Consider the following 25,511-nt stretch of genomic DNA (forward strand, 5'->3'; position numbering starts at 1 on the left):
TGTAGACATCTTACATATAGGAGGTCAACTGAACTGTGATGGTGACTGAAAAAGACATAGTATATGATTTATTTTTATGTGTGTGTGTGTGTGTGTGTGTGTGTGTGTGTGTGTGTGTGTGTGCTTTATTTGAGTGAAAGACTGCCATTTTACCACCAGTGTCTCTTAGTGGAAGATTATTCACATACAGAAACAGTACCAATATAAAGTCATGTCAAGATTGTTTTTCAACAGCACTGTTGTCTCTTAATGCTTAGAATTGAAGTGCCTAAGAAAACATTTACAGTCAGATATTTATTATTAAGATACTACAATCCAATACATTCAAAATAACAACAATAACATCTCATTTCAATCCTAAAAAAGTTTAACTTGTCAACAAAAAGGTTCATGCAAACAAAGGCCTTTGGCCTATACACACATGTGTAATCCAGAAATAATAAAAAAATCAATAAAAAACAAATCAACAGGATGTGTAGAAGAAATGCACAGTATGTACAAATCCAAATGTCATTTATCTCTAAAAATCTTACGGCAAATTATCACATCGTACATACTTTTCATATTATATTTATACATTAGTGATACACAAATATTTGCTATAAAAAACAGAAAAAATGTCAAGTTCAATAATACATGCTTTTACAAAATTCATAACATGCACTACTTTTTCAGTCTAGGAAATATGCCACTCCTGACAATTTAACAGGGGTTTTATATATATATTGTAATGTTTTGCATATATATATATGCAAAATATATATATATACATAAAACCTGATCAAAACACCTGCATTATCTCTGGTTATGCTTGGTTAGCTTGGTTACTCCTCAAATGAATCCATAGCATTTTAAAAGGTAGCACAAATATATCTCTCTCTTTCTCTTTTTTCAAGATTAATAAGCTAAATATTTTGTAATGTTTTGCAAAGTTGTAAAACTACAAAGAATGTCTGCAATAGCAACAATACTGAATTGAAGGCAGCTGTAAGCTATAAGCTTATGTAATGTTACCAAAATACCCCCCATTATTTCAGTACAGTTTACAGAATCCACAATCCAATACTGTCCTTAGATGAGTTCATATAAGCTTCATTGTAAACCTCCCCGTGTCTCCACCTTCTCCACCTCCTCCCATAGATGAACGTGGCACAAAGTCAATGGTGGCTGTGTGCTTAATCTGGCCCTTACTTTGGCTCCAAAGAAACATGAACACAAAACAAATGACCACTGAGCTTAGAAAAGAAAGAAACCCCATAGTGGTAGCAATGACAATAGTCTTGGCATCAAAGGGAAAAGGGCTCGACAGCTGTGCTGATGAGTTGGTAGAAGGAGGCAATGAGGTTTCAACCAAACTCTCATCAAAGAAATTAGGAGGTGTGTAGTTTCGAGAGGAGCTCCTCACATGAAGACTGGCAGAGATATTATCATTTCCTGCTGCGTTAGATGCAATGCATAGGTAAGTTCCAGTGTCCTGCACTTGGGCATAACGCACTTCCAGAGTTCCATTTGCATGCACCCGTATTCTCCCCACAGAGCTGAATGGAGTCTGCTGGGGTGATAACCAAGTTATACTGGGTTGGGGATAGCCATCTACTTTGCATTCAAACTGAACATTTGTTCCCTCATCCACCATTACGTCTTGTAGCTTACGTTCAAGGATACCTGCCTGTCTGCAGATAAACACTTTGGAAAACTCTGCCTCTGAAAAGTCACGAAACTCCCGCCTCCGACCGCGTTCATGGGCAGAACATGTAGGCTGGCGACCATCAAAGTTTAACCTAAAACGACGTCGCATCACCCACAGTAGCCGACAGTCACAAGTAAGTGGGTTCCTGTCCAGTCGCAAGATCTGTAAGTTCCCGACTGCATGGAAGGCACTTTCTTCAAGGGTAGTAAGTCGGTTTGAAGATACATTGAGCAGCTTAAAGTGAGCCAGGCATCTAAAGGCACCTGGCTCAATGCGGAGCAGTTTCCCACCCACCAAGTGGAATTCCTGAAGTCTGAGCAATTCTCCTAGCTTATTACTCTCTATAGATGTAATAGGGTTGTAGGACAGATCTAAGTAGATCAGGTGTGTTAAATGGCGCAATGAGGCATATGGTATGGCACTCAGATTGCAGTTACTGATAACCAAGCTGGTGATATTTAGATTCACAAGGCTGTTGCTGTTTAACGTCTCTAATGAGGGCCACTGAAGTATCTGCAGTGTACGCAGCTGGTGCAGCCGACGAAAGGCATAGTTGGGCAACACATTAATGTTTAGTCTCCTTAGGCGCAGTTTGCTTAGGCTTTGGAGTTGTGAAAATGCATCAGTAGGAATAGAAGTAAGGTTACTGTGGTCTACATTCAGCTCCTGTAAGCTCTGCAGACCAACAAAGGCCCTCTGTGAAATAAACACCAGGTCATTTTCCCCTGCATTTAGTTCCCGTAGGTTCACCATCTCCTGAAATGTGTAGTCCAGAAACACAAGTATCTCATTCTTGCTAATGTCCAGGCTGAGAAGGCTTGACAGACCAGAGAAGACACCAACTGGGATGATCTTAAGCCGGTTGTTTTTTATTTTTAAAATCCTTAGGTATTTCAGACCCTGGAATGCTTCCACTTCAATCATGGAGATAATGTTCCCACTAAGGTCCAGCTCCTCTAGTTGCGTTAATCCATAGAACTGTCGCCGAATCAGTGTCTTCAAGCGGTTGCCAGAAAGGTTCAGCCGCCTGGCACTGATGTGCAATCCTTCTGGAACAACTGTTAAGTGTTTTGAAGAGCAGTTCACCTCTAGTGTGTCCTGCCGACAAATGCACTTTTGAGGACATGGCCACAGGAAATCAAACGCTGATAAGTGCAAACAGTAGAGTAGCAAGAATGCTGAGACCAACTTCTGATGACACGGCACAAACATCTTAACTCCTGCCTGTTGGAGAGAAAGCAACAAACTCAGTTGAGGAGAGATTTATAGGATGGACCAACATAAAGATAATGAATAATATTGCATAATATTGCTAGGGGTGCATTGTGATATACTGTGAAGGTACAATTATGCATAAAAATACAAGAAAACAAGGTTACCCTTGATTTTTACTCAGTTTGGTCTAATTTGTGTTTAACTATGCTAACAAATGGAAATAAAAGGTATACATACTGTATGTTTTCAACATACTGATAAAAAGCCACATACAAATGCATATTATTATTATTATTATTTGTAGTAGTAGTAGTAGTAGTAGTAGTAGTAGTTGTAGTGGTAGTAGTATAGCAGTTGGTAAGCTGTGTATTTTTTTATGTGAATGGTATAAGCCTGGATAAAGTTTCAAAATTCTTTAAAAAGAAAGCTATTCAAGCAACTGTACTTTTTCAGTTATTTCAATTTTTAGTGTTATTTTTTAGTGTAAGCTTTCTCATTCTCATTTAGTTGTGCACTACCAGTGACTACAATAGCATATTATTACACTGTAAGATACAATCAATATTATTCAAAGCTATTGATTATAAACCTAATTTCAGACTACGGATAAACTGCTTAAAATCTGATAGTTTAGTTCTGTTATGTAACTAAAGATCGTTCTAGATCACGTGTTGTCTGTTAGAGTTCATATTTAAATACATTTTTGCAGTTTTTGTATTTGCATAAATTACATAAACAATTTGAGTAATGTTAAATATTGTGCATGGCAAAAAAAAAAAAAAAAAAAAAAAATTTAATCCCTTACATAAATCACTCATTTACAACACAGACACTTATTCAAACCTGTAAAGCGCAAAGTCCTTTGTTTTTCTTCAGTACAACCAATTTTCCTTTTTGATATCATTAAGCAGCAGGTACATGACTGCAGACACCAATTCAATCTGATTTCAAAATATACTTTCCTCACAAATTATCTTCTACTTGTAATACAGGCTTGATAGTGAGAATGCTGGTATAGCTGTCCTATTCTAACAGCATGCAGCCGATCTGTGGAGTAGAGAGCTCACAAAAAGTGTTGATCCCTCTGTTAGATTTCAACAGGTGCACAAACTCTGGGAGTGCTTAAAGAAAGACTCACTACCTCACTTTCACATCTCCTATTTGTACACACTTTCAACATCCACAAAATCTATTGAAACTGTACAGAACATTGTATGTCCCAATCTATTTCATAGTTCATTGTGTGCAGAAAAACAATCCTTACCCACCTAAATGTATTTTTATCTACTGTAATTAACAATGACACCCAAAAATCCATGTTATTGTCACCCTGTCACAACGTCCTCATAGCACATATGCACTCAATATTTTAACAAACACAAATAAGGTTGCAGCTGAAGTCAAAAGACAAGGTCAGATCTGACTTTCTCATAACACTCTCTGTAAATGTACAATTGTCTGAAAAGGTCAAAGCTCTGTTTCAGGTGGTCTGGCATCGAATAAAATGTACAATAACCTTCAAGAATATATTGACTTGTAAACTTTAATATTCTATCTGAGCAGGTGAAGCATTACACAGAGACGTGTATAGAATGTCACTGGCCTCTGTCTCTTGCCTGACATTTGACCTCAATGTGCAGACCAGAAAAGGGTAATGCTGACTCGATTTCCCTCTTTTACACACTCTGATGCTATTTCTACTTTGCCTGTGTGAGATCTATCTCCAGTTGCTCGCTAATCCTCAATTAGAATTCCACAGATACAACAATAGCTTATGCATGCATATGTGTGAGAGAGAGCTGTTTATTACTCTGCAGAATTCAGCTGGACTGCACTTGTGAGTATTAAAGGCTCCTCCAGCAAATAACAGGTGCAGGAATGAGTGACAGTAGATAAGCAACTGTCTGAATGGTTTTGTTTTTACTTCAGCAATAGTACAGATTTATACTTGGGGCTGATTTTTTTTGTTTCATTAAATTTCTTAACAAAATAATTGTGTGATTCTTATTTGTTTGATTAATATGCCTTGAATTACTATATGTTAATGTTTCAAATAATGTAGGATCTAATGATGGTATTTCATGTCTTCTTATACAGGTTTTAGGTCCAGGTCCAGCAACAAAGTCTGTTTACAACAAGGTAAAACAATTAATATGGTAATTGAGGTGTAATGTAACAGTTGAAAGGTCATGAATTATGCATAAGTTACGATTAATGGTCTCTCCATTAGAGAGAGCTGTGTTTGTTTTCTTTTTTTTGTTATACCAGAAACTAATAAAGTCTTTAACAAATCTGATTCATATCAAGTTTTAAATTTGCTTTACTTTTATTTTCTCTGCTGTAGGATTTTGTCTCTTTTATTTTATCTGTATTTACACTATGAATTGTTTAAAATCTTTTCTGTTCCCAATAAATGCTGACAGGCAATATTTTATGCACTATTGCACTTGGTCGTTTTTGCAATTTTGAATGCTCATACATTCTTACAAACAAAAACCCACACAAATATGAGTTATTAAACAGATAATAACTGGCTGTGGATTTCCTGTAGTTTGTACTGCAAATCTGTATACAGTATATTATGGGTTTTTAGACTTTGTGCATGAATGATATAAAGGTAAAATAAGATTTGTGTATAAAGTCTTCAGGTCCAAAACAAACATAAATAAATTAGTCATTGCTACTGTATACATCAATATCAAGCCCGAGGCTGTTCCACATGCAGAGGTGAGGTATAAAAGCACATAGATTTCAGCGTTGTGTATTAGCTTATTAGTAAGCCTTGGTTTATTTTTTTTTGCAAAGCACACAAAAAGAAAAAAATCCTTCTTTTTGTCTTTGTTTTCAAACAAGCATAGAATTCAAGATAAGCTTGTTATTTTCTTTTTGGTTAACCTATGGCACTGTGATTATATTTCTGGGATACATTTAAAAAAAACTGAATAAAACATAATCCAAAGTCTAACCGAACATATTCTTAAATTGAAGATTAGAATATCAGCCCTATGCTGTACCCCATAGTTGACGGGAGAAAAAGGATTGCAGAAAGAAATGGAACATGCACTGGTGACACAAATCTCTGACAAACTGAAGTTTAATGACCATATATATATATATATATATTACTGTAATAAGGTAACATCTGTTTAATTACTGGTTAACCATTTTTAAGAGATGTTGACCTCTACTGAATGCCGTAGATTAGAAACCATATAACCAGTCCACAAACAAATATTTGCATAATCCCTTACAAAGAGCAGACAGCTGGCTTCTGTGTGACACACATGTTAGACGGTTAGAGCTGATATAATTTGCAAAATCCTGGTTTCAGACTAAATTCCAGTTATAGGAATTGGCTGTTGTTGGAGGAGGAGCATGATTCGAGTCTATGTCATGTGTATACCAGCCTTAGATTCCTGGTAAGCTTAGAGTGAGATTTAGATGGCTGGGCAGGTTCAGTTATATGGAGCTTTCATCCACTAGCTAACAACATAATGGTCAAAACTCTTTCCTGTTGTTTTGTGTCTAAGAAGTCTCCCTGCTTCTAAGCATCAATATTACTAGCAAAATGTCATCAGACAAAATGAAAGAGACAGACAAATGGAAGAGACAGCTGACTGAAGACAAGCTGATTTTCACAAATTTTCACATACTGATAGCTTTGAAAGCCAAAACTCAATGCGTGGTTTTCTTGATCCATTATAATTTGCTAATGAAATCACAACACATATTTACATTAAGGAATTACTTAGCTCATATATAAAGAAAGGCCTTGTGGATGTGTAACTGGTATAATATGCTGTATAACCTATGAAATGCAGCCTTTCATCAGATTCTTGTTCATCTATTATTGAAACTCTTAAATCACTAATTCATTTGAAGCTTGGAAGTCAATATTGACAGGTTGAGTGCAGCAAAACAAACCCAGTGATCAGATAAGTGATTGCTCGAGTCCATGAGTGCATCCACTCCATGATTTATTTGAGTCTGAAATAAATCAGGTATCAGGTGGAGACTGTGACACTGGCTATTTAATCAAAGTTAGCTGATTAAAATATGTATTTGGATTTCCCCCTGTTCTATTTGCTCTAGAGAAATTTCCCACACTGCACATTACTGGTAGAACAGGCTGCTGTTTAATCTCTCATTACAGGAAACATTTACTAAAGTTATACTGATGTGTGTAGAAAAGTCAAATGACTGTGTGCAACAGGAAGAGTTTTTTTACTGATAAGATTAAACCACTAAAATAGGGAAATACACCTCAGTTAAGGAGAATTTGTGTGGCCATATGTGCAAATGTGCATTAATACAACACAATGTAATTTGTATCTAGTTTTGGTATTTAAATATAGTAAATGATACAAAATACAAAGCCAGGTTTACACAAAAAATGTTATATATATTTTTTTTATTTGGGCTGATATTAAGATGAGATCTTCAGCCTTAAAATGCAGAATGTGATGTAGAGTATAGTGCCATTGTAACCAAAGACAGCTGAAAACAAAATCTATGTCAATGAACAACAAAGTTAAAAGCACCAGTAGGGAAATAAGACTACCCAAAAGTCATGAAACAGCTACGAATATGGTGGTGGCAGTAACAAAACATAAAGAAAACATGCTAATGGACATAAAAAATATCCTTACTACTTCAAACCTACATTGAAAAAGGTTTACGTGCTCCTTTTTTTCTGCATGAGTTCAAATTAAATTGCTTGACTTTGCAAGCAGGTGGCAGTAAATTTCTTTAACAGAACGCATATTGTTAGACAATGTTAACAGTATCATCTGACATAGAGAACAAAAGTTATTGCACAGTCTATTACAGAAGTTGGCCAAGATTTTAATTGTGCTGCATGAATCTCACAACCTAAACTCAGCTTGAGGCAGTGACATGCTTGAAAGTTATCAGTGCCATTACCATGCATCTAGAAAGAACATCTGTGTGACTAGATTGACCAATCATTTAAACAGTTACAAGCTGTATTTAAAAAAAAAAAGCCAAAACTGTTTTGTCCCGTGTTTTTCTTGAACACATAGTTAAATTATGGATATTAATAGGACTAAGAGCAGTGGGTATAGTATGTGGGTGGGTAGTGAGAGTTTAAATATGAAAGGAGAGGACACTTTTTTCTTTCTTGAGCTCCTGAGCAGTAAAATGTGTGTGTACAAGCCAGTAGATTTAATGTCAATTTGAAAGCCTTCTTTAGGCAGGCAGGCCAAACACTGATTTAGGAAACCTGTGGCAAGAATATAAACAGAGCCAGATTTGCTTTCCTGCACCAGTAATTTGGCTCGGGTTGGAAATGATATTGACACTGAGAGGTTTGGGCTTTAACTGTGACTCTTCAGTTTTGCCTCCTAGTAATTTCCGTAGCTGGCAGGTGTGGAATGAACGTTCATGTTCGTCTGAACATCTGAGTCACTAACTGTCTTTGAGTAATGACTAAATACTTACCTCTTCTTGAAACCTAAACACTTCTTTTATCCCCTGACTTGTGTGTTGTTCATGTTGTAATTACTTCCTAAGGTATCCAGTACCTCATAATAGATCATGACCTGTTGTTGCACTACCATGAAGGTATCCAGCAATTTGATGAATAAGTCAAAGCATTTATTATATACTACAAAAACAAAAATTCAGACTGGGCTCTAAATGTTTGTTATACATGTTATCTCAAATACATTTCGGTTTTTCGTGTTGAAACTACAGGTCCCTTAAGTTTGTTCTTTATATTTTCAGATGAATAAGGTAGGGGAAAATGAATAAATAATTATATGCTAGTGCAATCCTGTCCATGTTATGTGTGGTATCATGTTTTCACAACTATATATTTTATTTTCAAAAAATATTTTCTCCTTTTGATCTTTGAGAGACAACATGCTATAAATGAGAGCCCTCACAATGTGCTTCTTATCAAAACAACCATGGTTGGATGGTTTCCTTTCCAGTTAAAAGAATGACATGTCTGATAAAACTAACAAACAAAAAACCAGGTACATAATTCATATAACGATCAGCCAAAAAAAGAAGCAACGTGATACGCACATGGAAACTTTACGCATTATTCATAACGTAAAACAGGAAGTCTTCGGTTCCTCTTCACAGGGTAAATTCAGCTGAGCGTCAGGATCGAAAATCAAGCAAACACGCGAGAAGCGGGAAAGTTTGGAACTGTCTCTTACCGGTGCTGCAAAGAATAACGACCGTAATGTTCCCACTCGTTATCCGCATTTCTCTCCTCAGAAAGCCTCCTCGTGTCCTCGGTCGCGGTAATGACCGAACCTGTCTGGAGACAGGGGCTCGAGCGCTTTTAATCGTTTGCACTCCTTCACTAATTCCTTCTGTCTGCGGCGCCTAGTCCTCTGGGACTATAAAGATAATTGCGAGCATAATTTAGGTCGACGTTCCTCAGCCCTCCCGCAACTTCAACGCACTTTGCCATCGCGCAAATGGAGCGAGAGATGAGATTAATTTGGGACAGATATAAAAATCTTTATAGTGACTCTTTTATAGCAGAGGTGAAAAACGAGCTGGAGAAAAATAAAAGCATCCTGTGCCTCTTAAGCTCCTGCCTGGGGTTGAAGAGTGAGCTTGTGAGAGCGGCTGTCCTGATAGGATTTTGTGTTGTATTAGACACACAGTCGCGGTTGGAGTTCATCCAGGACAACACACACACGCACACACACACGCACGCGCACACACACACACACACACACACACTCACGCACGCACACATCTATCGTGAGAGGTCTCTGGAGACATTGTCTTTAAACCCAATTTTAGGTAAATTAAAAGGAAACAATTAAGGTTTGTGCAAATAGAACAGTATCCCCAGTGTCATCTATAGCACTGGATAAAAATATACTGTATCCATTGAAATCTAAATTGGATTAACCTATTGAGATGTTACTGTAAATTATGAATGTTTATTTTTGCAAAACAAAACCAAACTACTCTCATTCTGTTTTCAGTGCATCTTCTCAACTGAACAGCTGAATAAACCGTTATTTTGTTTTTCATGCATACAAAAGGCTACCTGAGTTGTGTTACAAACATGGGCCCATGGAACATTTGATGGTGGGGTTGAGTAACATTTCCCTAGGATCCTGTAATGAACCATATGGCTCATATAGCTCACATTTCCTCACATATACCAGCCAGCTGCTTCATGTAAAGAATAAAGGGTTTCTACAAAATCTCATCAGCATTCGGAGCCCTTTCTATATAACCCAGTTTTGTTTTCATTCAAAACCATTGCGTCCCAAATTTGGACTAATTATAACTGTGTTAAGCCTAAATTGATTGGTATCATAGCTAATCTGCATTCACATCCTCCCTTAGTAGGAGGACTATGATTAAGTTTAAATAATTAAGTATTTCTTGAGGCTACATTGCATACACTTGTTTTTTACAAATTGGGGAAATACTGAGTGTATACATGAGTAATATGATCCTGTGCTCATGTATATGTCGACTCAAACATCAAACAGGATCATGTACAGTACCTGCAGATTGAGGTACATACCCAAAGTCAAAAACTTCAGTCATCAATTATGAGTATGGTTCTCATTTGGGTTCTGAGCTCAGGTTCCTGTCTGAATTACATATGATCTCCCCAAGTGAGCATGCATTTCCTTTAAATTCCAGTTTCCTTCATCCTCCCAAAAACATGCTAGCTGGTGGATTAGCTACACTAAAATGAATGGGTAAATTTTGTGTGTACTGATATATATATAAATATATACGTATTTTATGTTCTGAGTGTGCAGTATGCTGTTTAGACATTATTCTGCTTACTTGTTATGTAATTCAGTAGTTTTTAGATGTTAAAGTGCTATTCAATCTTCAAACAATTAATCTGGTGAGCTATTCTTTCTCAATCTAAAAGAAATAAGTCAGTCTTCCCATGATGCTATTGCAATGCACTGAACTGCAAAGAAAAAAGGAAGAATTAAAGGTAATATAATGTAACTCAATGGCTACACATACGATGGTGTCCAAATATTCGGAACAATATATTATACACATATATATATATATATATATATATATATATATATATATATATATAGAGAGAGAGAGAGAGAGAGAGAGAGAGAGAGAAAGAGAGAGAGAGAAAGAGAGAGAGAGAGAAATTTACTGTGGAAAAAAAAAACCTGATCTGGGTTAGGAGTACAGTCGCACCCTTGGTATTGCCTTTAGGAGTCTAATTAAATATGGCCACTGGAGGGAAATGGGGAGCGGGATTTAGAATCATCTTTTACTATAGTTATATATTCACATTTATTTTAATTGATTGTTGACATAATTTAACAGCACAACAATAGACTGTCCTAATTGCAGATACAACCAGACCATTGTAACTGACGTCCGCCATGTGGCCCCCTACAGACATTGCTTGGTATTTAGCGAGCATTTGTTTTCATTAATTAAATATGATTACTCTGGATTACCATGGGCCCCATGTTTGTTGTTTTTTTCTTTTTTCAACCAAGTTTTACAACACTGCACTGGGTCCGGTTCACACTGTACAACACTCCACTGACCCATTTCACACTATACAACAATGCACTGGGCCACTGTAAGTATTAACTATTAATCAATATTTGAACTTGATCAAATTCCACTGTTTACAAACATATGCACTGCCATTTTAAATCCTGCAGTGACTTCACTAAAAAGACAAGATGTGCTGATTTAATGCATGGTACAGTACAACGTTCATGTTAAAGAACAAATTTGTCAATTTTGGGGACAATTAGAAACATATTAAGAAATATATTTTATCCATAATTATAGGATTTAAAAGTAATAAAACTAAGGAGGTGCTAAAAGCAAAATTTAAGTCATCATTAATAAAATTGCCTTGGCTGTGCTACTCAGAATACTGTTGTTATACTACTGCTTCCAGTAGACATGCTTTTCTTAACTCTCCACTGACCCAGACAATGTAGACTTGTGTTCTATAGATTCGGTGAAGCACAATCTGTAAGACAAACCCCAGAGCTGGCCTAAATCCCATCAATCCCATGATCACATGCCAGATGGTATCATCTGAAAATTGTAAATGTGTAAAGGATGGAAAAATGTCCCTCGGTCCTAAGGGTGATGGGTATTGGGCTGTCTGCACTGCTTTACAGTACACCTAATCCTCAGCAGGGTGACATCTGCACTTCAGTGGAAGCAACAACACCTCTGTCAGCCTGGAGCTGTTTTCTATGAATATTCTAATACACTAAAGCCTCACAGAACATGTGGCATTATAAGATACTTCTTATCTCTAAGACATTTGGCACCTGTGTGCATAAACTGCACTCACATTCTGACAGTTTACCTTTCCATATCAACAAAGTATTTGAAACTGAACAAGAACCAGAACTTTAGTGTTTTAAATTAAGCATTTTTCACCAGCATGATGTAAAAATGTTTATTGCAATATTGCTTCTTCTATTAAAGAATAATGAGAGGAAAAGGCAACTGTTAAAAAAAACATTTCCAGTATTTGGGCCCTTTTTTAGAGCAACTTCCAGTTATGTAACTTATACAAGTGAGGAGGAGCTGAGATTTAAACTCAGAACCCTCTTTTCACAAGGCCAGTGTTTTAACCACTGAGATACTGCTTTACCCTTAGTTGATTCTCTATGTATCTGTCAGGGATCCACCAGCCACACCTTCACCTATCACTCCAAGCAGCTCTCCCACTTACTAATCAGCTACACCTGGCCCTCATCAGTCCCCATGCTACATAAACCCCGTTCCTCCACCAGCTCATTGTCCGTTCTACAGCTTACGCTAAGGAACACTGTCGGACTACCCAAGCTACTCAGTTGGTTTATCTCTGTTTATGGGACTCTGTGTGTTTTGTTCACATCAGTCTGATCACAGCTTTCACCAGGTTTAGTTAACCTGGAATTTTATTGCGGTTTGCAGTTTTCTGCTTTGCCCTGTTATTCTTCATTTAAAAACCTTGTGGATTTCACTTCGGTTTCCAGCACGTTCTTTCGCCTGACAGTATCATAGCAAGACAGACCTACACAATGTCGCACTTAAGTTTATAATCATATAATAGTGCTTATACTGTTTGGTGTACACTTTCATAATTAACTGTTAATGGATAATTGTACTTTGAATGTTTTTTTTTAAAACAATTACAACTGATACTTCAGCTTTTTTATGTCCTACTTGATTTTTGATCTAATATCTAATATTTTGATCAGAATATTTGTTCTGTTCTAAATATATACAATTATTTTATTTGTTGATTACAGCACTATGTTGTTGTTGAATGTTGTTACTACCAGCATTTTTTTCTGTAAATTGACACCAAAAACATTTACAGATGTTAGCGGACACAGTTTAATGTGGTTGAATGACCTAATGAAAATATGGATAACAAAACAGAACTAGTGATTATTTAGCAAAGTTGCAAGCAATTACACCAGAATTATAATTTTTTTTTTTTTTTATCAAAGTGTCACAAAAGTGTTAATTAATAAATAAAATGCATGTGCAGGCAAGGCTTTTATTTCTGATTTTGTTGTTCTTTGATATTTTGTATTATTTGCTTGTCAAAATGTAGATACATAAAAGTCTTTAAAATAAGTGCTTGCTTGTCACCCCAGCTTTACCAGGGTATTCATAATTTTAATATATATAAGATACCCCAGACATCAGGGTTGCACAAGCCAGTGCACTCTTAGTGCCGGTCCCAAGCCTGGATAAATGGGGAGGGTTGCGTTAGGAAGGGCATCCAGCGGAAAACATGTGCCAAATCAAATATGCGGATCACAAATGAGAAATTCATACCGGTATTGCTAGCCAACAGGGTACCGGTGGAAATTGGGCTACTGTTGGCCAAAGGAGGAGAAGGAAAGGAGGAGCAGTCTACAGAGATGGCAGGTAAAGAAGAAGTGTAGGAGAGTGGATGTTAGGGTGGGCTCTTTAATTGTTGTACTATTACTGGTAAAGGGAGACCAGATGGAAAGGGAGTAAGACTAGGTGTTAATGGAAAGAGAAATGGTGTAGGGGTGATCCTGAAGGAAGAGTACAGTAAGAGTGTAGTAGAGGTGAAGAGAGTTTCTGATAGGGTGATGAACGTAAAGCTGGAAGTTTAAATGGTGGTGATAAATGTCATCAGTGCTTATGCTCCACAAGTGGGCTGTGAGATAAAGGAGAAGAAAAATTCTGGAGTGAATTAGATGAAGTGGTAGAAAGTGTACCTAGGAATGAAAGATTAGTGATTAGGGCAGATTTCAATGGCCATGTAGGTGAAGGGAACAGAGGTGATGGGTAGGTATGGCCTTAAGGAAAGGAATGTGGAAGGGCAGATAGTGATTTTGTTTAAAGAATGGAAATGGCAGTGGTAAATACTTATTTTAAGAAGAAGGAGGATCATAGGGTGACGTAGTGATGGAAGGTGCACACAGGTGGACTATGTTCTATGTAGGAGATACAACCTGAAGAAGATTGGAGACTGTAAAATGTAGTTAGACAGCATTGGATGGTGGTCTGTAGGATGGTTTTGGAAGTGAAGAAGAAGAGGTGGAGAGTGAAGACTGAAAGAAAAATAAGATGGTGGAAACTGAAGGAGGAAGACTGTAGTGTGAGATTCAGACAGGGGCTCGGTGGTGGTAAAGAGGTGCTGGATGATTGAGCAACTACTGCAGAAGTGATAAGGGAGGCAGCTAAAAAAGGTACTTGGTGTGACATCTGGAAATAGAAAGGAAGACAAAGAGACGAGGTGGTGGAATATGGAAGTGCAGGAAAGCATTAGGAGAAAGAGGTTGGCAAAACATAATTGGGATCAACAGAGTGATGAGAAAAGTAGGCAAGAGTACAAGGAGATGCGTCAGCAGGTGAAGAGGGATGTGGCGAAAGAAGTTGGACGCTAAGGAAGGAGAAAATTATTTGTACCGATTGGCCAGGCAGGGGGACCGAGCTGGGAATGATGTGCTGCAAGTTAGAGCAATAAAGGATGGAGGTAGAAATGTGTTGACTAGTGAGGAGAGTGTGGAATGACAGACTGGTTCAAGGTGGAGGTGGGACTACATGAAGGATCGTTTCTGAGCCCTTTTCTATTTGCATTGGTGATGGACAGATTGACATACAAGGTCTGACAGGAGTCTCCGTGGACTATGATGTTTGTGGATGATATTGTTATTTGTGGTGAGAGTAGTGTAAGGATGGTCAGATCTGTTCATGATCCAAGACCCCGAGAACTGCCATGCAACTTTATGATTCCAGACCCCGAGAACTACCCTGTAACAAAACAATAAAACTTCTAATCTGAGGAGAGGATCTCTTTGATCTGAGGAGAGAAAACCTTTTGTTCAGCTACTCAGTCACCCATCCTTGAGCCCCCTCTTTCCCTCCTGGGGAGATGGCTGGGTCATGGAAAGGTGACGTTGAAGGTCCCGGAATTCAAGCTACTTCACTTGCATCATGTAATAAATACATTTAAGGAATATATATACATTTTACCTTCCCATGTTTAGTACCATTTTAAAGGTCTCAGTGTGATTGGAAATATGATCTCAGTCCAATATCAGTAGAACAGACCTTAGGTTTGGGGAAATTCTGTCCTATTGACGTAAGGGTTGCCACGGAGAGGATCCTTACCAAGTGCTCCAGGTGACATTGGGTTTTTAGGTCACATCCTGTCCCAAGAAAGTATTTGCAAAGCTTTTATCACTTTGAATTTACAAGTGTTTATGATGGTTTGGGTATTTAAGGAAGTTTGGCGAAACACTCAGGGAAGCATTCTGTAGTCAGAATTTCACACACAGTCTCTGTGTGTCTCTATTGCCAGGTACAGTAACTCTTTAACAATTAGTGTATTGAAATTTCATATCACATGCTTACAATTTCAATAAGAGGTTTCTGAAATTGTAAAAATTTTCTTTGAAATTACCGGTATTTCTGGGTTAAGCATCAATTTTAGCTAGACACAAGCTCCATACAGTAATGACAACCAAATTATTTAAAACGCTATAAGGTTTTAGCCCTCATCCTCATCATTTAACCCACATAAAGCCTTACAAAACTATTGTGCATGTTAGCATTCTTGTCAATTATAAATGCTCAGTTTACAGAGTAGACATATAAAAATTTAAGATAACAATAACCTACTGAAATTATTTAGAGTTAGAGTTTGGAACTTTTTTCACTTTGTTATCAGCACCTTTAAAATATATATATATATTTTATATATATAGTTTATAAACAAATTTTAATGTAAAAAATAAATGTCAAATTAGTATAATGATTAAAACCATTACTGGGTGTGACTAAAAAGCAGAATTAAAATGAACAGTTTGTCAGGCCTATTGGAACAATTTCCCACCAAAAGGGAGAAGTTATGTTTAATTTTTCATGTCAGACATCAGTCTGCAAAAGCTAGACCTTTAAGGTCATGTGACAGTCATGAGATTAGTCATGTGTTCATACTAGTGGCTGGGTACACTATTATGGTTCAGATTAGCTCTACTTCAATTGGTATGCAAAATAACAGGAAACACATGTTGCTTGCTCTTTACAGATCTTGGTGAAGAAGGGAGAGTTATGGGAGTATGTGTGAGACTGCTAAAATAGTAAAACATATAGAGGAAAAACATAACATAGATCTCAAGGGCTAGTCAAAAAGATCAGTGCAGTAGGTTTGCTTAGTGTTGTTAAACCTATGTTGGAAAGATTGCTGCAGCTGTTTGTTTGTCGAAGTGTTAAAAAAAAATGCTTTTACTTTCCAACAAAGTTACTGTCAGACAGTTAAGGATTAATATACTGTACATTTACAACCACCAGAAAGCTTTAATGATTCCTTGAATGGTATCAAACACAATCCGAAATTTTTTGTTGTAGAATACTGAGTCAATTTTGAAGCATTAAAACATCCGGTTCTCTGCAAACTAAACCAGTAAAAAAACCATCACCAGGGCTCTGATGTGAGATGTGGTAACAGGAAAGCCCATAGAAAGTCCAAATGTGTACATGACATGTTTCTTGATGGTTATTCTTGTAATGTCTCTTTAAAGTCTTCATTTGATATTTAGTTATTTACTATCAAATCATAATGTTATTTTGTAAATACTATCATTTATGCGCTATTCAGTAAGTAAAACTACAGTAAAATGTGTTATGTTGTTACAAGAGTAATACTGTCCAAAAGAGGATAAATTCATTTATTTTATGAATAATACACCACATGTAAGTGATAGGACTGGCTCAGCGGTTGAAAATATAGACTACTGTTTTTGATGTTGTAAGTTTGAATTCAGATAGAAGGGTGGATAGAATGACCCAGCTGTTGCTATATGTAAGTCCAACACAGTCTCACAGCATTTCATGAAATACAGTAGTCACGAAATGTAATCGATTGATTCGTGTCCATGGACATGAATTTCCCTCTTTTTTCATGTCACTCTGCACAACTCATGGGTAATGATGACAGAAATGCCAAAGGTAATCTTTTTTCAATTTTTATTAAAGAATAAGGCAGAAAATATACAGTTAGAGTTAGGATTATAGACAATGACACAAAAAAATAGGAAAATTTGTGTCTATGAACACCAATGAATAGATTACATTTTGTGACTATATCATGAAAAGCCGTGAGACTGGACTGGTAGGTCATAGACACTGAATGGCATAAAATACCTTGTTGATTTGTTGTCTATGAAGGTCAGTCATGTGTAACTTGATTACAAATTCTTGGATTGGTGCTTGATTGAAAAAAAAATCTAGTAGATTTTCTTACATAGGAACATATCATGAGAGGTGAAAAAAGTAAGATATATCTTTACATTGCTTTTTTCAAGTGCTCAGGGGTTTGGGGTTTGTGCTTGTTTTAGCAGCTTTGATGGTCCATTGTGTGTTTACACTGCTTGCAGTTTCAAAAAAGCAATGCTGCCATAATCACAGAAGTGCTGATTCATTTCTGTGGCATTTTTTGTGGCTTTGTGAGTTTTAAGAACTTCCATGACAGTAAGCTTGTGACCAGTGTTCCTCTTTATTTATATTTGGAACATGATATCACCGCGGGCTTGGCAACTTGAGTGGCATGACGTTTTGTGTGAGAAACATGTTAAACTGATCATTATACTAAATAAAATTTATTAAAATTATATATTAATAAATTATATATGTGATAAATGTGCTGTGTTTATGTACACATTGCAAAAATATTCAATAAATAAAATTAAACTCCAACATGTGGTCAGTATTTTGTTCCCACAACATTTAGAAGAGGATATGTGGTTTGGAAATCAGCCTATTGTGTTTAATTTAGCATCTTCATTTTTGACAGAAAGTAACAGATAGTTATTTATTCTATCTGGAAACTAAGGTTTTACTGCACTGACCTATGTGACCTTTGCTTAACAGTAAGCTTCCTAACTGCATCTGACGCATGGAGATTTGTCCTTGTTTAATTACCCAAAGTAGCTACAAGATGAGAGAGTGTTTCAGCAAAAACAGCACTTAAATTCATAATCACTCACAGTCCATACATATAAGTCAACAATAATGATCAAGTGGGCTGCCTTTTAGCACAAATGAATGTAAGCCCTTTCTGTGTGATTAAAAGGTCAGAAAATACTAATTACAGATAATTAAGAATATTTTTCTATGTTAATTAAAGTCAAGTGACTTTTTTTTGCAATTTTAACCATATGCAGCTTGTACAGGACTAAGAATAACCAGACTTGCACAAAGACCTACATAAATTGCTCATGTGCAAACAACACAACACTGCATTATTTGCCAAAGAAATCAAATGACAAAACATAGACACAGACAGACAGGGCCACAGTGACCAGCACACAGAGCTAGTGTGGATTAGAATAATAATAATAATTGGATATTTATGGAATCCTGGCATACTTGTGAGTAAGGTGCACATGAAACGCAGCTATGCACAAAAGGGGAAGTACCCTTGAAACATGTCAAACGTATTTCCCTCCCATGGTGACATTTATAGTACTCGCCATTTATATGTCTGTTACAATTATCACAAGACAGTGTTCAAGTATACCATACATGCTGAGTAAGGCACAGCCATGCCACTTCAAGGTGCTGACTAACACAGGAACCAACTTCAAGATCTTATGTAATAGCTTCGTTCCTTATTTCATTCATTTACCGTAAGGAAAATAAGTATTTGATCACCCTGCTATTTTGCAAGTTCTCCCACTTAGAAATCATGGAGGGGTCTGAAATTGTCATTGTAGGTGCATGTCCACTGTGAGAGACATAATCTAAAAGAAAAAATCCAGAAATCACAATATATGATTTTTAAACTATTTATTTGTATGATACAGCTGCAAATAAGTATTTGAACACCTGTCTATCAGCTAGAATTCTGACCCTCAAAGACCTGTTAGTCTGCCTTTAAAATGTCCACCTCCACTACATTTATTATCCTAAATTAGATGCACCTGTTTGAGGTCGTTAGCTGCATAAAGACACCTGTCCACCCCATACAATCAGTAAGAATCCAACTACTAACATGGCCAAGACCAAAGAGCTGTCCAAAGACACTAGAGACAAAATTGTACACCTCCACAAAGCTGGAAAGGGCTACGGGGAAACTGCCAAGCAGCTTGGTGAAAAAAGGTCCACTGTTGGAGCAATCATTAGAAAATGGAAGAAGCTAAACATGACTGTCAATCTCCCTCGGACTGGGGCTCCATGCAAGATCTCACCTCGTGGGGTCTCAATGATCCTAAGGAAGGTGAGAAATCAGCCCAGAACTACACGGGAGGAGCTGGTCAATGACCTGAAAAGAGCTGGGACCACCGTTTCCACGGTTACTGTTGGTGATGCACTAAGACGTCATGGTTTGAAATCATGCATGGCACGAAAGGTTCCCCTGCTTAAACCAGCACATGTCCAGGCACGTCTTAAGTTTGCCAATGACCATTTGGATGATCCAGGGGAGTCATGGGAGAAAGTCATGTGGTCAGATGAGACCAAAATAGAACTTTTGGGTCATAATTCCACTAAACGTGTTTGGAGGAAGAAGAATGATGAGTACCATCCCAAGAACATCATCCCTACTGTGAAGCATGGGAGTGGTAGCATCATGCTTTGGGGGTGTTTTTCTGCACATGGGACAGGGCGACTGCACTGTATTAAGGAGAGGATGACCGGGGCCATGTATTGCGAGATTTTGGGGAACAACCTTCTTCCCTCAGTTAGAGCATTGAAGATGGGTCAAGGCTGGGTCTTCCAACATGACAATGACCTGAAGCACACAGCCAGGATAACCAAGGAGTGGCTCTGTAAGAAGCATATCAAGGTTCTGGCGTGGCCTAGCCAGTCCCCAGACCTAAACCCAATAGAGAATCTTTGGAGGGAGCTCAAACTCCGTGTTTCTCAGCAACAGGCCAGAAACCTGACTGATCTAGAAAAGATCTGTGTGGAGGAGTGGGCCAAAATCCCTCCTGCAGTGTGTGCAAACCTGGTAAAAAACTACAGGAAACGTTTGACCTCTGTAATTGCAAACAAAGGCTACTGTACCAAATATTAACATTGACTTTCTCAGGTGTTCAAATACTTATTTGCAACTGTATCATACAAATAAATAGTTAAAAAATCATATATTGTGATTTCTGGATTTTTTTTTTTAGATTATGTCTCTCACAATGGACATGCACTTTTCCTCACTGTATATCTGTTCGCATGTGCATGTGCGTGTGTGTGTGTGTGTGTGTGTGTGTGTGTGTGTGTGTGTGTGTGTGTGTGTGTGTGTGTGTGTGTGTGTGCATTAAGCATACAGATGCTCCCCTAGTTACAATGGTTCAACTTACAATTTTTGATCTAACGATGCATAGCTGGGATGAGCGTATCTCTCGCCCTGTGAGATGCCCCACTCTCGCCAGCGGTTGACAGACTAAAGTTGTCTCAGTGTGTATATTTTTTCTGTTTGAAACAGCAATTTTAGTGATAAAAGCATGTCTTCCGAGTGCCCAAGTATGTCCCCTGCTTGTAGTGAAAAAAAGAAAAGGAAAGCCATCAGTTTGGAGCAGAAAATAAAAGTTATAAATCAGCATGAAGCAGGAAAGACTTTTACAGTCATAGTACCACCTTTGACTTACGATATTTTTGACTTACAGTACGATGGGGTCGTCATAACGTATCTGCATCGTACATAGAGGACTATCTGTATATGTATAATAATTGTATGTTAATTTATGAGAAGAAGACAGAAGTGCGTTGATTGGACATGATTTGGAAAGGGACACACTTCTCTATAGAAGGCCTCACAGCTGACAATACATATCAGAGCAAAAACCAAGCAATGAGTTTAAAGGAATTCCCTGCAGAGCTCAGAGACAGGATTGTTGCAAGGCTCAGATCTGGGGAAGACAACAAAAACTGTACTGAAGATTCCCAAGAGCACAGTGACCTCAATAGTTCTTAAATGAAAGATATGTGGAAAAAAGATGTTTGGCCTGGCCAAACTGAGCAATAGTGGAAGAAGTAAAAATTGTGCCCATTTGTTGTTTGCCAACAGAACAAGATTCTTTGGTCTGAAGAAACCAAGACTGAACTGTTTGGCCTCAATTCTAAACGTTATGTATGGAGGAAATCCTGCTCATAACCTGCCCAAAACAATCCCAAATGCAAAGCATGATAGTAGCAACATCATTCTGTGGGAGTATATTTCTGCATACCTGTATAACCAGTGCCTGTCCACTGATGGTCCCCATCCAACCTGACACAGGACTGGAATGACAAATTATAATTAATGACTCAATGACTAACTAAAATGAATGATTTCGTGCCTTATAATTATTTCAAGAAATGTAGTCAACACAGTTTGGATTATGTTTAAAAATAAACAAAAGTAAAAACTTGAATCCCTACTATATTGTACAGGGAGATGATTCAGGTCTACAGTGGTGACTGCTGAGTTTCCTGATCCCACTGTAACTCGACACCTGACATCATCACACTGGGCTGGAATTCCAGATGTGAAAACTGCGTCGAAAACTTCCCTCCTTTTTTTTCCTTGTACAAAAAAGAAGTACTTCCTCAAAGTTTAGTACATAAAGCAGCTGGCTGCTTAACAGTTTCAGACCGGGTGTGAAACTGTCCATGCCCCACGAGCGCTTTTAACACTTTTCCGGATCTCACAACAAGGTAAGATAAGTTGAAAATAAAGTTCTTTCTTTGAGTTCTTTTGCATGCCACTTAGTTTTCCAGATAAAAAAGTCATCAGTTTAAAGTGACTCAGTTAAGTTGATTTTGTTTAAGCTTTATCTATTTGCCTGTCTTTTTAGATTTTTCTAAGTATTCCTATTCTCAAGGCTTTGCATCACTTTCGCTTTCATTTAAAGCAGGAAGATAAAGAGTTCTTTGTTCTCTCTAGAGTTCAAATAAGGAGGAATATATGTTTGGAAGGAATGTCGAGGTTGTTATTTTGCTTGCACAGACAGAATCTGAGTCTAACCTCGTGTCTGTGACTCAGAGGTCTCGTGACTGTATACTTTTTTCACTGCAGGCACTATGGTTCAGTACGCGTTAGTGCTATTCCTGCTGCTGGGTTCTGCAGTAAGCCAGTCACTGGATTCCCTAACTCTTGATGCATCATGGGAAAACTGGAAAACTACTCACAGGAAGGAATACAATGGCCTGGTAATGTATTATATACTGTCATATTCAAGTGCAAATCAGAATATACTTCTGCAGTTTTCTAGAGTAATTTTTGTCTCCAGCAATTATTTTGATGGTTCAACAGATCATGGTGTAATTCATCTTCGTATTGAAAAAAGTGATTAATATGTATATGTATATGAATATGTTTGTTTCAATTGCTGGTTGTACTTATTTATCGAACTAATTTCCATATATAACAATACAGTAATGCTTTCTAACCTCGTCATATTGCGATTTCAACATTGAATCAAATATTATAATATCCACAATTACTAATTATGCATAAATCTATATGAGGTAGGGTGAGGAGGCTATTCGTAGGGCTGTCTGGGAGAAAAACATGCGGTTGATTGAGAGCCATAATCAAGAGTATGAGCTGGGCCTACACACCTATGAACTCGGCATGAACCACCTTGGAGACATGGTAAATATCAATTTTCTAAAGAATTCTATTGTCATGAAACAAATAAAGTTACACATAGTTTTGTGCAACGACTTTCTTTCTCAGCACCTGTGAACCAGGAAGTAGGAGTAGGCAAGCAGAACTAGTCTTTGATCTTGGAAATTTTAAAGTCTTGAGAAATCCTTTTTATCGAGTCAGGAATACCCAAGATCATGTTTCCCAGAACTACAAGAATAGCTCTCTAGAACTTTTGCAAGTAAATTTCTTTTGTAAAATTGTAAAAAGCACACAATTCAGTAAGAAATATGATAACAGAAAAATAGGCATAACCAAATATTTAAAAAAGAAATTTTATCAATTGATACTAATTTAACACTGACATTTGTACACTAAACAAGCTGGTTGTGTAATTAAGTTATGAGAAACATTGCTGGCAAGATAAAAAATTCATGTGAAGAATTATGCCATGTCAGTCACTTTTCTTCACATTATTAGTTTTACAGTAACAATACTATACTGGTAAATAATAGCTAAATAACAATTAGCATTTCTGTTAGAAAATGCTAATTATCTATCAGTTACTGTTAGATATGTAACTGATAGATAAGGTTGAGTTGAACTGTAACTGCACATGCAACATATTCTGCACTTTACACACTTTAACATTTTTTTTACTTCTCTTCCCCTGTTAGACAACAGAGGAAGTAGCAGAGAAATTGCTGGGTCTCCGGGTTCCTATGTACAGTGATCCTATGAATACCTATTCTCCTGACCCACTGGATAAACTGCCTAAATCCATTGATTACCGCAAACTTGGTTATGTTACTCCCATCAGGAATCAGGTTAGTACAGTAAGATTTTAATAGCTAAGGTTTCATTTGACCTGAGGAAATGCTTTTACAAGGAGATGCGTGTGCTTATAAAAACCTGTGTCTTCCTTTCTCTTTCTTTAAGGGCTCATGTGGCTCCTGTTGGGCATTCAGCTCAGTTGGTGCTTTAGAAGGTCAGCTAATGAAGACCACAGGCAAACTGGTAAACCTCAGCCCTCAGAACCTGGTGGACTGTGTGAAAGAGAATGATGGTTGTGGTGGTGGATACATGACCAATGCTTTTGCCTATGTAAAAGACAACAGAGGTATCGATTCTGAGGAGGCTTATCCCTACGTTGGAGAGGTATGCCTTTTCTCTGCATGTAAATATTAGGGGATAAAACATAATGAGGATGATGGTGATGATGTGTATGTTCTTTAGTTAATTGGTCCATAAAGGGATTTTACAGTTCCTGTAATCCCTGTAAAGCTCCAATTTATGGTCTCTGGTATTTTTTAAGAAAACTTTCAGATAATGGGTTTAATATGGTTTGGAGGTTCTGGGAATTAATTTTCCTAATTTCCAGCATACAAACATATATATTTATAGACATGGAGAAAACATATGACATCTTGCATTTAGTTGTTTAGTGTACTGTCAGTGGGCTGTCCACTTTGTAGCTCATGTTTGTGTGAACATTGCCCTCTGCAGGACCAACAGTGTGCATATAATAAATCTGGGAAGGCAGCAGAGTGCAGAGGCTATAAGGAAGTAAAGAAAGGCAGTGAGTATGCACTGACATCTGCTGTTGCTAAAGTTGGGCCAGTTTCTGTAGGCATTGATGCCATGCAGTCAACCTTCCAGTTTTACAAGAAAGGTGAGTGGCAAAAACAAAGGTTTATGTTACTTCTGCATTCACTAAGCCTTGCTGAAGATGGAAGCGACGCCATTTAATGTTTAGAACGCTTGGCTTCATATGTACTTTCTCCCAGGTATATATTTTGACCCCAACTGTGACAAGGAAAACATCAACCATGCCGTGCTGGCAGTGGGCTACGGTGCCACGCCTAAAGGGAAAAAATACTGGATTGTTAAAAACAGGTGTGTTACTTACAGCTGTTGATTTTTTTACAGCATTTTCTACAGCATCTTTGTTGACATTATAAAATGTATTTATTTTATAGAAATTTGTTATGAAACATTATGATTTATTTCATTACTTTTTACCTTTTGCTTATTTATCTACTTTTTTTTTTTATCTCTGCTTGTCCTTTTACAGTTGGGGTGAAGAGTGGGGAATGAAAGGTTATGTCCAGATGGCCCGTAACCGTAATAATGCCTGTGGAATTGCTAATCTTGCCAGTTTCCCTGTCATGTGAAACTATTTAGACATATATAACTAAACACAATAATCAACCACTGACACTAAGCAAAAACACGAAGGGCTGAGTCATACTTTTAACTCGTAAGAACCCTTGCTGCTTTTCAGTACATAGGAAAAAATTGTTGAAGTAGTATTTTAAATCTCTTGATTCAGAATTAAAATATATACTCTGTGTATTTAGACATGCAATGTATTGGTGAACAGTTTAATTGTAAAATCTTTATGCAACATGTACTGTAGCCAAACATATCAGTGAATATATAAATGTCTCTGGTAAGGATTTGATGTGGAATATTTTGTGTTGTAAGGGAATTTTTAACCAAATAAAAATAAAGTTTCAGAAAATA

General features: G+C 37.2%; 2 protein-coding genes across 3 annotated transcripts; one reads left to right on the forward strand and one right to left on the reverse strand.

Moving 5' to 3' along the window:
* On the reverse strand, positions 1 to 21,917 carry lingo4b (leucine rich repeat and Ig domain containing 4b). Of its 2 annotated transcripts, XM_046846728.1 has the most exons (3): positions 21,776 to 21,917; positions 21,583 to 21,634; positions 1 to 2,914 (listed from the first exon to the last, which is right to left on the reverse strand). In XM_046846728.1, exons 2-3 carry the CDS (start codon positions 21,616 to 21,618, stop codon positions 1,082 to 1,084), a joined length of 1,869 nt encoding a protein of 622 aa, XP_046702684.1. In that variant the 5' UTR covers positions 21,619 to 21,634; positions 21,776 to 21,917; the 3' UTR covers positions 1 to 1,081. The 2 variants fall into 2 exon arrangements, with proteins under 2 accessions (XP_046702684.1, XP_046702685.1); XM_046846729.1 differs by lacking the exons at positions 21,583 to 21,634; positions 21,776 to 21,917 and adding an exon at positions 9,094 to 9,511.
* Positions 21,908 to 25,511, forward strand: ctsk (cathepsin K). Its single transcript, XM_046846735.1, has 8 exons — positions 21,908 to 22,051; positions 22,413 to 22,546; positions 22,869 to 22,991; positions 23,663 to 23,812; positions 23,925 to 24,143; positions 24,492 to 24,657; positions 24,773 to 24,881; positions 25,060 to 25,511. Exons 2-8 carry the CDS (start codon positions 22,418 to 22,420, stop codon positions 25,157 to 25,159), a joined length of 996 nt encoding a protein of 331 aa, XP_046702691.1. The 5' UTR covers positions 21,908 to 22,051; positions 22,413 to 22,417; the 3' UTR covers positions 25,160 to 25,511.

Source organism: Silurus meridionalis, chromosome 4 (assembly GCF_014805685.1).
Source record: "Silurus meridionalis isolate SWU-2019-XX chromosome 4, ASM1480568v1, whole genome shotgun sequence".
Lineage (NCBI taxonomy): Eukaryota > Metazoa > Chordata > Actinopteri > Siluriformes > Siluridae > Silurus > Silurus meridionalis.